The sequence below is a fragment of the Onychostruthus taczanowskii genome, unplaced genomic scaffold (assembly GCF_017590055.1).
Source record: "Onychostruthus taczanowskii isolate IOZ18803 unplaced genomic scaffold, ASM1759005v1 scaffold22, whole genome shotgun sequence".
NCBI classification, from domain to species: Eukaryota; Metazoa; Chordata; class Aves; order Passeriformes; family Passeridae; genus Onychostruthus; species Onychostruthus taczanowskii.
In genome coordinates this window covers 2845138-2858924 of record NW_024499462.1, presented here as the reverse complement: position 1 = coordinate 2858924, position 13787 = coordinate 2845138, and the positions used below count along the sequence as shown (strand labels likewise).

General features: G+C 41.8%; 1 protein-coding gene across 1 annotated transcript in view; it reads left to right on the top strand.

The window, feature by feature from the left end:
- Window positions 1–1692: 1692 nt before the first annotated feature.
- Window positions 1693–13787, top strand: part of REEP3 (receptor accessory protein 3) — a 36855-nt gene continuing 24760 nt past the window's right edge. Inside the window, exon 1 of the mRNA XM_041404973.1 lies at window positions 1693–1790. Within this exon, the coding sequence (XP_041260907.1) occupies window positions 1759–1790 (32 nt within the window). The 5' untranslated portion in view covers window positions 1693–1758. The remainder of the gene's footprint in view (window positions 1791–13787) is intronic.

The window sequence follows — 13787 nt, the reverse complement described above, 5'->3', positions numbered from 1 at the left end:
TACAAAGGTCAGTGTGAGGAGACACCCAAGATGGGCAGTATCACTCTCTGCAAGAACTTTTGCATGGTTAAAAATAATTTCTTTTTATGTTGTCTGCTTTCTCATTTCAGGCTTCAAATTTCACAGTATACAACTATAACAACTGTTTTCAAACACTGTCTTCGTTGAAAGGTCCCACAATTATTTATCCACCCTCTTTCTTTCCCTCCTTTTGGCTGTGTGTGGTGTGTTTGAAGGCTGCAGGGGAGTGAAGATGCCCATGGCTGGGTTTTAGTGGTGGGAGGAGGTGAGGAATTCTGGTGCTTGCCTGTGGAACAGAAACCATTCTGCATTTACCTGGCACCTCTCATCTGAATAAGACAGTAGCTTACACAGATTAAGCTCTTTATCTTTCTGTATGGCAGGCAGGGAAACTGTAGTATCTGCACTTAAAGATATGTTAAAGAACTGATTTCTTCTAGAGATTGTGACACTGACTTTGGCATGTCATTTGCTATGAGAAGCAGCAGGAATGGTGCTGAAACTGTAATCTGCTCTTTTCCTACCTTAGCTGAGTGGCATGTTCAGAAGAATTAACATCTATCACTTTGAATATTGCTCTGTTATACTTCTTGAAATCAAAAGAGTAAAACGGAATGTTTTCAGTGATGGCTTGGGCAGAACTTCATACAACCTAGTCTTCTGAGAAAAGATAAAGCAGTCAGTTTCAGGAAAATGTTGCTCTTTTATGTGTACAAACAGTTCTGCAGGAAGTGTAAAGCTAATTTGCAGAGATGGATTGCAATGGATTGGCTAAGGTATCAGGGGGCAATCAGCTTCTCCTGCATGTCTCAGCCTGCCAGACCATGACCTTGGCAAGAGAACCTGGACTGCCTTACACTGCGGATGGTGTTCCTTGCTGTGGGGCCTTGGGCAGCAGCTGGTAAAGAGGTGTACGGGAAGAAACAAAAGTAACAAGGCAGACAAGTACTAATCCTTCATGGGTATATTTCTGGTCATCTGCAGTTTTGGATTAACAGCACGTAGCAATCTGTGTGGCCCACCTAAGGACATGACCTTAAACAGTCTTCGGGACTGAGTGCTTGTCAGCAAGCACAGAGGAGCAGCACCTTCTCGTAGTGCTGCTTCAGGGGGCGCAGGAGCCCGGCCGCACAGCCCGCTGGGCAGGCAGGGCTCAGCGGCTGTCCCCGGGTGACACAGCAGCCTCCCCAGCCCCTCCGGCACATGAGCGGTCCGGCACGCTCCGGGCCAGCCTGAGGTGACTTCAGAATACCACACGGATGTTTTGGCTTACCAAACAGCCTACAGCATTGCGAACACGCGGGCAAAGACCTAGGAAGGGGTGAGCATCCCACCCCTCTTATTGCTAGAGCCGGTCACTGTGTTTCAAATAGAGGCGGTCAGAAGGGGAGAAAGGTGCCTTACTGCAATCTTAACGACTTCTATCTGCTCCTCTCTCTTCAAGGTGCTCTGCAAAGGCTGTATCCGTGTGGGGGGCTAGGATGGACGCCACTGCTGCTCAGACAGGTCCTGGATGAAGAGGCAGGAGCAGACAGACACCTTTCCCAGGCTGCCGGCCCCGATCCCCTCGCGCCGCGCCGAGCTCTCCACACAGGCTCCGCTCCGCTCCCGCCCCGCCGCGCGCGGCCCCAGGGCGCAGGCGCGCAGCCCCCGAGCCAATGGGGCGGGCGGGGCGCGGCAGGGCTGCGGCCATTGCGGCCCGGCCGGGTGAGGGGACGCGTCGCTGCCGCCGCCGCGATGGTGTCCTGGATGATCTCCCGAGCGGTCGTGTGAGTGCCGGGCTGGGGCTGCGGCTTATTTTCCGAGGCGGGGATGGTCCCGATGAGCGGCGGGCGAGGGGCGGCGTCCTTTTTCTCCTTCCCCCAGCCTCCTGAGCCGGGTGGTCTGTGCTCCCCGCTCCCCTTGGGGGTCTGTGTGCCTCAGAGTCCTTGTGCTCCCAGAACTCCCGCCAGACCTGCACCGGGGCTGTGGCTACCCCGTGCCTCCTGCTCTTGGTGCACCTTTCCCGGCGCTGCGGAGCCTGCCAGCTCGCGCTGCTTGTGCCTGTCACGCACGGATTGCAACCGTTGCTTGTACTTGATCCAAAGTAACCTATAAAATCTCGTAACTTTTCCTTTTTGATTTATAGCAGAGTTGAGAGGACTAGAAGAATGCTTGCGAGTGTGAGATGGCGGTCTGTGCTGAATGTAGCTTATCAGCTGAAGAGATAGATTGGCAGTGTTGTTGTGTGCTGCACCTCATAAACTCGAGTTTTTGGAAGCCAAAGAGGCAAACTTTCTTAGGCGAGAAGCTTCATGTTGTATCTTGTGTCAGTTCTGTTTGAGAAAGAGTAAACTGCAGTGACACCTCTGATTTTTTCATCGGCATTGTACTGTTCATTCCTGAAACTGATGAGTTATTGTGTTTATTTGAATTATAGTCCCTCATAAAGGTTGAGTAATATTTGGGTAGCAGAGTCTTCCTCATGCTCCTTGCTGGACAGGACTCTGGGGTCCTCAGTGTTTATTGGGTCGTTTGAGCTGAGATTTGCTGTGTGTGTGAGTTTTTGCCAAGCACATGAAGTGAATCTGCTCACAAAGCAGTCCAACAACCATCCGAATTAGCATAAAGTATGTAGCAGGAGTGTGTGACCCACAGCAGGACACAATGGGATTGTCCTGTTTTGTTGGTGACAGATAACCCCCTTAAGCTGCCTGGTGTAATTTCATCTGCAAACTTTGTCCAGTTTTCTCACACTTTCTCACACTGCCACGTACATTTTCCTGCTGCAGTCCAACCACCTAGATAAGCAGCAGTCCTTCTCCCTCTTCCTGCCCTCCCTGAGACTTGTCACATAATTGCAGCTTGCAAAGTAGAACATCACGTTCCAGAATTGGCAAAGGACGAGAGAGGTTTGGAAGAGAGTCTGTGGGAGGAATTGCTGTTGGTGCACTTTGCCAGTGTGGTCTTCCCAGAGGCTTTGCACGGTGCTATAGGCAAGAGGCATGTTCTTGCTTTCTGTACATCAGATGGAGCTGCTTAACCTGTTTCTGCTTTGTTACATAAGAGCACCAACCAGAGAATTCTTATTGTAAGCATTTAGACTGTGTTGGTTTCAAGGGAAATAGCAGCAATGCTGAGTACCTTAATTTCTGATGACCAAATTCTTGTGTACTTAGTTGAGTTTTTTCCCCCTTGAATTTCTATGGGTTGTATTTGCATAAATTAAAATCCTCTACGAACTTAACCCAATAGCACAGGGAATGAAGAGAACAGCTACTGTTCTCCACAGGTTTATTGTAAAAGGCAATAAAGGATAATGTACTGTGCAGTTCTGTGGAGTTTGGTTTTCTTGTTGCCATTGGTCACTCATCTAATGTGTGCCCTAATTATTTTTGCTAAAAAGGGAGTCCTAAATATTATTTATAAATCCTTTCCGCCTTCTTTTGTCCTTGTTTCCTAGATGTGGGATTTAAATAGTTTGCCAGTGTTCAATTTCTCAGGAAGGTGAGTGTGTTCAATGAGAACTTGGACAGCATTGAGATTTGTTTGACTTGACTAATAAAGCAAAATTCTTGTGAAAACAGAAGATGAGAAGTAGCACAGAAGTAGATGTGGTGTGACATGAGAGGTCTTAATTTCAATGGTCTTGAGAATGTCCTTGTCCTGTTTTCTCAGTGTCCATTATCTTCCTTTTTTGATCTGTTTTCCCCTGGTATCTTCCCAGATGTATCTATTTCAGTGACTTTGAGTCTCTGAATTGTGTGTTTGGAGTTTGGAAGGTGTGTCCTTTCCCTCAGAATCCCTAAGAAACAGATTTTAAATACTATGTAGCTGTGAAGACCTGAGGCTCTTTCTTATGTAGCATTTGGATTCTGGTGTGGTGACTTCCTGGGGCATGAATCCATAGCAGCCTGTCATCTTGACTGTGATGGAAAGGAGCAGCAGTTTTCTGTCTGTGGCAGAGTTCTCCACTCCTGACTGACCTCCTATGTTTCAGGGCCAAAAGAGCAGCAAAATATTAATTTCTAGGTGAGTCGCAGTGCCCTCTGCTGACTTCTGATGTGGTGGGCTTGTCCTGACATGTGTGTCCCAAGCAAACTGCCTTCTAATTCAATTTGAGAGTTTGCAATTTGGAATTCATTAACTCCACTAAAATACTTTGGTTAACGCTTTAAGGAGCTAGGGAATGGAACTAGTAGGGAATTTGAATTCTTAATTGCATGTGAATTGTCTTGAGGAGTCATGCACAGGAAACGGGGAGTGGTTCAAATTCACTGTTCCACATAATAATCTCCAGCAGAACTTTGTTTTAATGAAATCTTTTCCCTTTGCTCTATCAATGCTACTATTCTTAAGTATTTAAACTTTTGAAATACTTTGTAATAATTGCATGTCTTTATGTCAAGAAGCAGAAGACTTGAAGTACACAATTAAAACATCTTTCCATTTTCAAATTCTATGCCAATTGGGTGCTGTTGTAGTAAGTATAGCTCATTATTATTTCTAAAACACACTGGCTGTTGCAACCATTTTTTGAATGTTACTGCAGAGTTTTTCCTTTTTTTCATGTAACAAAACCAACAAAAAGATAAATTATTTCATTCAGAGTCTCAGAAAACTTCTCGAGTGGCACATCTTGTTCTTAGTCTTTAATGGTGGAAATAATTTTTTTAATTTGTGACTGCCCATCTTGTTAACTTCAAATAGAGCTTGTGCCTGACTTTTCATCTGCTTGGATTGCTCATTCTTCTCATTTGTAAGGTCTGAGTGATTGTGTACACATCAGTTGCTGAGACAGTATTTAATAGTAAACACACTGAATACTTGTCAGTCACAGCCTGGTATGGATGAGATCAGACCATCCTCTTGTGCCAAGCAAAGATGTGAAAGCATCCTAAATACAAAGTAGATGGCCATTTTGTTCTTGCAATCTGTTAAAGCAGACTGTCTGCTGTAATCTGTTAACTTTTTTCCCTCCTCACTTAAAAATGAAAGTTCCCCCATCTGTGTTGCTTTGCAACACACTCTCTCCCTTCATGTTTAAGTACGTGGTTTGTTTCCAGTTAAGTAGGTCAGCATCCATGGATGTTGGAAGGAAAAGTTGCAGTGCTCCACAGAAGGATGTATTTGTCTTGGGTGCTAATAGTTAGCTTTCTGTTCCTTGTGTTTATAATGTCTGTCTTCCCCACCCCAGTTTTAAAGCCTTGCAGATATTCCTTGACTCTGATATTAGATTATAACTAAATGCTTTAAGCTGGACAAAGACTGGGGGACACAGGAGGTGACCTGGAGCTAGGTAGTAGTATTAGCCTCTTTCAGCTTTTGCTGCTTTACAGATTGGAGCTGCTTCTTTAAAGGTCGTTTCCAAGACATTATCTTACTCTACTTTTGTTGCTTCTGTTCTGCATTTCCAGATGTCCAGCTGCCCCTAGAATTACTTTATATCTGAGAATGGGTGGCTGAAGCCATAGCTTCTGTGTTGATCTGTGTTGTCAGGAATACCTGGCTTAGCATGTAGATCGTGTTTCATGTAACTGTGTATGCTTTGACTGTAAACCTCGATCGTGTCTTGTTCTTGGAATACACTTTTTTAAAATTAAAAGCATAAACTGAAAAATATTTACCCTCTTGTTTGCTAATCAACATGCTGTCAAACATGTCTTGAAGTGAACACAGCTCGTGGGATGGCATCGAGTAACAATAACACCGAGTGTGTGGAAGGCATAGCTACAGCTTAACAGCCTGCTCTTCAAACAAGCCCTGTGTGGGAGAGGGTCTTTGACTGTTTGTAGCCTGCTCTCTGGCGCAATGGTTGTAACTGAAGCGTGAAGGATGTTGACTGCTGTTGGATGCTGAATTTCTGATGGTATTCTTCAGTTTAAAGGCCTATAAATTGCTGCTGCACCTGTGGGGAAAAAGGAGTTGCTGTCATAGCGTGAGTGAGATGTGCTGCAGCGACTGTCTCATCGCAGAACTGGAATGAATCAGTGACTGTGTATCAGTTATCCTTGGCATTTCATGCTAAATAAATCTCACAGCCTTTTGCTGGGAGGGGCTATCCTGTCCTTCATCCTCTCCTCATTCACTTTCCACATGATCCAAACTCTGTGACCACTGTGTGAGTCTGTTTTGTCAACTAGAATGAAAATTAGTATTGATAGAAGTTAATCTTTTGTTAGTTGCAATGAAGTGCATCAGCTCACGCTGCTGTTGTGTAGTTGCTAGGCAAATGCTGTGTTGAGAATGAAAGGTTGCAGGACAAAACCAGCATTATTTTAGGCTTTAAAGCATGCTCTGAAACTACATTCTTTGCTTTCACATTGCTGCTTATTCTTTCTTCTTATGAATCTAGTTCCAGTAATAACAGTGCAGCTGTTCTAATCAAACAAGGTGTCAGATTTTTTAAAGGGTTTTCAGTTTCATGGGTTGAAATCTGTAAGCATATGTAAGTCTAGATATTAAGTGTATTGTCCTGACTGTGTGAAAGTTTAAAATCATTTTCATAATTAAGCAGTGAAATCATCAGAACTCTTCTCTCCAATAGTTCAGCTTCTCAGTGAGGTAATCCTAACATATACAACGAGAAGTCTCTGCTCACTTGTATATGACTTGCAACACCCCTTGAGTTGGTAAAATGCAAAATTTCTGTCTTTGACAACTTGTAAGAAAGAAGTGTCCCTGCTGCTTGTCTGGCACACCTCGCCTCAAATCAACATTTGCTCTGCATCCTGGCTGCTCTGTTCTCTGCCGTGTTTACAGGACGGTGAGAGAGCAGAGCGTGCGTGCTCGGTGTGCCCAGCCTGTGGCAGGCGGCTGGACTGAAGCTTGCTCAAAACAGATGGAGCGCGTCTGGAGGTGTCCTGGGGAGTCTGGCATTCTTACTTCATGGTCTTGGCATGTGCTGTGTTACAAAATGTGCTGAACTCCACATGTGTGTCCTGTGCCTTATAGATAAAGAAATACCAAGAACTGCACGATCTGGCACAAAAGGATGTTCCTAATTAAAACAAACAACCTCCTCTCTTGCAGTGTTCCACAAACCAGTGTCTGCTTTGGGCTAGCACGTTGTAGGCTATTGAGCAGCTGTGCAGCCTGACAGAATGGCTTGTCTTTCCTGGGTTTGTACATAGAGGCAGCTCCCTATATGCTTCTGTAAGCCAAATTCTGATTTTTTTTTTTAAAGTTGCTTTGGCTCAATAATTTTACTATTTGACAGAAATCATCTTGAAAATATGTGTAAAAACATGTCTGGCAAAGTCCTCTGTTCCGGTGTTCCAAGTGCAAAGGAGCTTTCTCTGAGCTTTTGGTCCTTTTTATTCTGCTTTTGAAATTCCAAAATTTTGAAACCTGTGAAAGTACTAGAAAAAACTTTTCTATAGAAGAAAACATTACATCTGCCAGCAGTACAATCCCTCTGTTGTCAAGACCTGCCAGACTAGATGGTAACAATTTACTCCAGGACAAATGAGATGAGGTGTGTAGGGTCTAGGCAGGAAAGGTGATTGCAAGTTTTTTGCTGACCAGTATGACTTCAAACACGACTGGCCTCAGTGGCACAGAACAGCCAATCTGACAAGATATTTTTTTATATGAGGGATATAAAACACCCCACAGAGGTGATCTCTGCACTGAGCTTCTTGTCAGCCATCTGTGTTGCTTTGCTGTTCAGTTTATCACTGACAAAATGATAGGGCGTTACTTCTATTTCTCTTGTGTTTCCTAGCAGTCTGCAAGCATCAACATGGAGGTGGGTTTAACTAGATGAATGTTTGCCCTGTGTTTATCATCTTTGGAACATTACTCATGCATCCTGAAGACGGTTGGAACTTGTGTTTGATGTTGAAAACTAGGTGCAGTTTATTTCAAAAGCCTGCAACCTGGCTTTAAGTGCAAGGATTTCCCAAGAATTTTTCCTGATATAGTGCTGTACTTTTTTGTGTTAAAGCTGTTGGAACTTCCAGTGCTCAAACGGGAAAATCAGAAAACAGTTTGTGCTTGTGCCTTCCTATCACTGTCTGGTTTTGTTATTTCCTCCCCCCACCCTATTTTGTAACTCATTGATCAAAACTATGGAAAGGAGAGTCAAGAAGATGGTCACTAGATTAAAGATATCCTGATTAGTTTTTACAGTATGGTAACGTTACCTTAACTAATATAATAACCCCAAAGAATTATTATTTGGCTTTGTGCTGTCATTATTCACTTCTGTCTGCTAATCTTTTTTTTTTTTTTTTCCCTCAGATTAGGATTTTGTTCTAGAATGCATCATCACCTTTATAGACGTCTAAAGGCACATCTAGGATTACTCAGTTGCAGTGTATTTAATATCAGAATGTTTTAGGAGCTGACCTATTCAAAATTTTCAGCAGTGAACAGATTATGGTTCACTTGGAAGATACTATATCCACAGAAACATAAAATAGATGTTTTATGTGGCTGCTTTGGCAGTCATTAATTTGCTGTAGTTGCAATGTAAGCAATGTTGGTTTTACTGTTCTACTTATAGAACTTTGAGGAGTAGTTTTTCTTGTCTAAAAGTTACCCTTGAATGGTTGAGACAAAATGAAATTTACATTTGTATAAAGAGGATAATGTGAATTGGGCAAATGACTCTACATTTGCATTTGGAAAATAACATTTCTGAAGAGGCACACATTTCTTTTGTGTCTTCTGGTTTCTTAGTCCATTTACATATAAACAGTGAAACACGATTGTGTTAACAGAATTCTTCTCTCAGAAAATTTTTTTGTTAATCAGCATAGTGTGCTTTATTTGTTTCTGAGAGCAAAACCTAACCCTCAAACTAATTAATGCCTGAGTCTACAAACCCCCATAAATTATTTGGGTTCAAAAGGGACGAAATTAGTTATCTTTTAGCATTGTATTTTTGTTACTAATAGAACTGCATGAATAAGGCTGGTGGAGATTCTGCTTGTCAGCCTGAACTTGGTGTCTAAGAGAATCTTCAGAGTTCTCTACGTACCAGGTGTAATTGAGGAAACACGTTACTTGGGAATGACAAGTCCAGATGCTGCCTCAAGCATCTGCCAAATACAAAGTTCATAGAAACCTTTTCTTGTGTACAATGGAAAGGTTTGTTCTTTGAATGCTCTAAGAGGCTTCAGAAGTACATTTCTGGGTTATAAGATTAACAGAATTGTTTGAAAATCAAGGACTTTATGGCAAAAAATTAAAATGTCTGTAGCTTTGGATGATTAAAAACAAAACCACCAGCTGTCTGAGGCAGAGATAAGACATGCTTACTTTTACTTCAGGGGTTGGTGTTCCATGGTTCCACTTACCACCTTGCTCAGATTGTGGTATTTTTGTAGCATTTTTTGGGAGAGGCAGGACATTGAGGCTGGTCTCTGATGACGCCCTTGGGTTCGGGAATGTGTAATGATTAAGCATCATTCCAACAATTAAGTAGGACCTTTCTGAGCCTTTGGGTTATGAACTTCACTTTTCTCTCTGGAGCTACCCAGACAGATTAATATTCCACACAGTGTGACCTATAGGAGCGTGCACTTTTTTTTTAGTGCAACCCATATGAATGGGTGGTTACGTGCAGTGTGGTTTGCCTTACACTAACAGACAGCTCAAAAATAAAATGTGGTTTCCCTTGAAATGAGCAGAAGTAATTTTTATTTGGGACCACTCCTATTTTAAATGCTAGTTCCCTATAGCCAGTTATTTTGATGTTGATTAATATTTCCAAAAATAAAGATACTCTTAGAGCAGCAAACAATGACTGTGGATTTTAGCTTGTGAAATTAGCTCAAGTCTCTAACAGACCTGATGTAGGGTGAAAATCATAGTTGAAAAGGTAAGTATCCAAGTGGAAATCCATTTTTTGATTATGGCATTTGGAGGTGGTAGAGGGAATGAGCCTAGGCCGTATGTGATGGCCAGGCCTGGAAGAGGAACTCCAGTGGAGTAGCTAGCTTTAAAGCCACTTGTCAAAGCTGAATAAAGCTTTAGATTTGAAAAATAGTTGGGAATGGGCATGACTTCAGAGTCTTGAGAGAATCTAAACTGGGTTTTCTCTAATATTGAAAGTAATATTAAAGTACTGGATTCCTGAACCTACAGTTCAAGCACTGGGTACATCAGGAAACTTTCTCCTTAGGCAGCTGCTGAGACAATAGAGGAAATATGCTTAAACACTTTTATTGCAAAGAATTTGTCCCCATCTCCTGCAGTTGAGACTTATGTCTATACTGTGTGATTATACATGGGCTTCCCATTGTGACTTCTATAGCTTGATTGAAGGTAATATAACTCAGGGTAAATATGCCCAAATCTACTTTAATAAATAAAAAACTAGCCATGGATATTTTTGGGCAACCATTTTTTTTTTCCCCCACAGCAGTGAAAGAGATTACTGCCACGTAAAGCACTGAGTTGTCTTGTCTTGGGACTTGCATACATTAAATGAGTGAGGCTGCTTTAAAATTTAAGTACAGTTGCTGTAATGAGAATGTATTCTGCTGGGCTTTTTTGACTTTTATTCTAGGGATGTGATGTTCTTGTATTTTTGGCAGAGTTTCTTTTAGTTTTCTGTCACCTGCAGAACTTCTGTCACTTAATTAGTATTGCTGCTCTTCAGCTGTACTGCATTACTGCTTCTCTTCCAACTTTGTGCTGGATATAATCCTATCTTTGTATGCAAATCTGATTGTTTCCTGGTCATTTCACCAGGACTGAGACCTCTGGGCTTCCAAGAGCTGAAGCTTTAAGACTGTTAAACATGTTTGAAAATGTGCAGGACTTGGCAGTACCAAGATGAGTCTTTGCTTTGTTTTCTTTATGCTAGCTTTGGTTCTCCAAACATCCATCTAACTTCCCTTGTTTCAAAACTTGCTGTGGCGCAGAGCAGAGGAACCTTTGAGAAGGAGTGGCTGCAGGCTTGACACAAGTTACTGAAGTTAGTGTAATGAACAATTTTCCAATATTCCATATAGATTTCAATGGAAGGTGTTTTAAGGTGTCTTCTGAATTCTTCTTGATATGGAGGACAACATGTTCTTACATAGAAATAAAGACCTAAAAATTTGTAGAAGCTTTCAACGTAATTTTGAAGACACTAGGCACAAAACTAAGTAGTATAAATAAGAGAGCTGGTAGTTTTAAAAATTGAATTTATGGAAGCCAAGAAACTACCAAGTGTATTTGTAACTTTAAACCTCATAACAAAATGAAACACCTAATTCTAGATCTGTAATGTTCCTGTTAATCTTGTTCAGCACATCATCTGCATTAAATTACCCATGTCTTTTAGGAGCTCTCAGAAGCATCCTAAATGGAGAGGATCATGTTGCTCATGAAAAGTGCATGTGTAGGTTGTAATACCTCCAAGAGCAGTAAGTGTAAAGGACTTTTTCCAAAGCAATGAAGCTCATAAGTGTGTTTCTCTGTCATCTGTCAATTACCTTTATTATGTAAACTCTTAATGTGACAGTTTCTTTGAACATGCATATAGGTATCAGCTTTCATCTTTAAACTTAAAAAAATTGTAGTCTTAATTGTATCTTGTTCACCTGCTTTATGAAATAAGCTTATTTATGCACATACAAAATGAAAATAGAAAATATCTTCTGAAAACTAGGCTTGGTTTGATGTTTTTTAAAAAATGAAAAATAGCAAATTAGTCAGTTTATTTCTTCTGACATCCTTAATCCAGCTGTCAGTCGTTGCTGATCATTAGAAGTTCAGTACAAGGACACATCTTTTTCTTTGGTCAAAGTTATGTGCAAGGCTGTCTTAAGAACTCTCTGAGAAGTCCCTGCAATGTTCCTAATTGTTGGCTATTTCTCAGTGTTCAGTTGTGCTCCTGCCTGATACCACAGCTGGCTGACATGGGGCCACAAATACTTTGCTTCCAGTGGCAAGAAGTCTTAGCAACAGAGAAATCGGAGATAATTTAATGTATTTGAAGAAATTAAATTACTTGAGATTTAAGTAAGCGTGAGCAGCTTTCAAAATGAATACTTCTCCAGCAGGGATGAAATTTTGCTATTGAGTTTGAGCTAAGAGCTAGGTGGGAGATGTAAGTTCTTTTGTAAGGGTTGTTCTGTGTTGGAATGTTTCCAGTGTGTGCTCTTTATCTCGAGGAAGTGCTGCAGATGTGTGGCTGCAGTTGCTCGGTGTGAGTGCTTGGGAGGTGTGAGCTCACCTGAGTGCCCTGCCCGTGGTGAGGCTGTCAACAGGAAGGAGTGCTGGGATGGGCAGGACGCTGTTACAGCACGAGTCAAACATGTCTCGTAAAAGCAAGAGGTGAATAGGTGGTTATACAGAGACATGACTAAGGGTTTTATAACAATTTCTATTTGCCTTCCAGTACTGGCTTTTTGGAATTTTCTGTACAGCTAGGTTTGTTGGGCGTTTGAACTGTGTTTTGAGCAGGATTTGTTATCTGTTTCAGATTTTTTGGTGGTTTTTTATGACACGGTGTTGATAACTCCAGACTTATGCTCTTCTGTTAAAGCATGCCTAGGCTATCCAGCAGCACAAGCAAAACTGCTCAGTTGTGGATGCAAGTTTTGAGCATTATCTCCAGGCACAGGTGCAGATTCTTTGAGTTGAAATGATATGCAAGTAGCTTCTCCCCAAATACTTCTGCACTGTACAGGATCTATATGTGAACAGGAGGTGAGCTGATTCACAGGTTTTGTGTACCAGTGATGCCCTTTCAACTCGTGAGAAGGGTGACTGGGAGAACTATGTTAAAACACTGATGCAACTTGACCATGTGAAAGAGTTTCCAGGCTGACTCATTAGAGAGGGTAGCCTGGATTTTGCTTCAGGAGTTGTTTTTTAGCTGTCCCTTGTTCCACACTGCCATGGGAATAGTCTGGAGAGGGCTGTTGGAGCCCCATAAGTACATCAGCATTTGCACACATACTCCAGTGGAGAACATCCCTTACAGAAGAGAATTTTTTTATAATTTTTTGTTGTGCTCTTTTTAGACTTCTTTCAAGGTTCAGACAGGAATATATCTCCATGTTGAGACAACTTGAAGAGTTATCTGGCAAAAGGTGCCAGATAATTTGGGGTAGATCCCAAATTATAATTAGTCCATAAATATGAGTAGATAGGGTACTTGTTGTAGAGCCTAGAGGTCTGCATTGGAAAAAAGGGTTAATTGTCTCCTATCAGACTGCTTGTAATTGTTATACTTGGGACCCATTAAATAAAAGTTCCTGGCATAGACAAGTCCCACGTTTTGGAGGAATCAGTAGGGATGTCACTTTTCCTGTTAAAATTCTAGGGTGGTTTCTGACTGCTTGGGTAATTGCCTTACCATTGGTTATGCTGTGCTTTGGAAGAATCTGGCAGTTGCTTTGGAGAATTCCAGCTTTCTAAGTTGGAAAGTTAATAGCTGCATTGCTCTGTTCAAGAATGTGCTTTATTCAGATCTGTCAGTGCTTCTGGGTATATTCTTTAACTGTTAAGGCATTTTTGTTCTCTGGCTTTTATATTCTGGCCATAAGAATGATGTGAAGATTTTAACAGACCTGTTTCTTATTGCATTCCTGCATTTTGGTAACTGTAATCTGCTAAAGGAGTTGCTGAATTTAAAGTTCTCTACTGTTGGCAGACATGTTCTTTTAATAGGATTTACATGATTTTCCCTGCTCCTTGCCCAAGGAAGGGGGGGGTGGAAAAAAAGTAGGATGCAATTTCTTGAGGGGTTCAGGAGCTGATCCTTGTGCTCCCCTGTCCCTGTAGCAGCGTAGCATTTTGGTCAAAGTGTAGTTTTTGTAGTTACTTGAATATGTAGT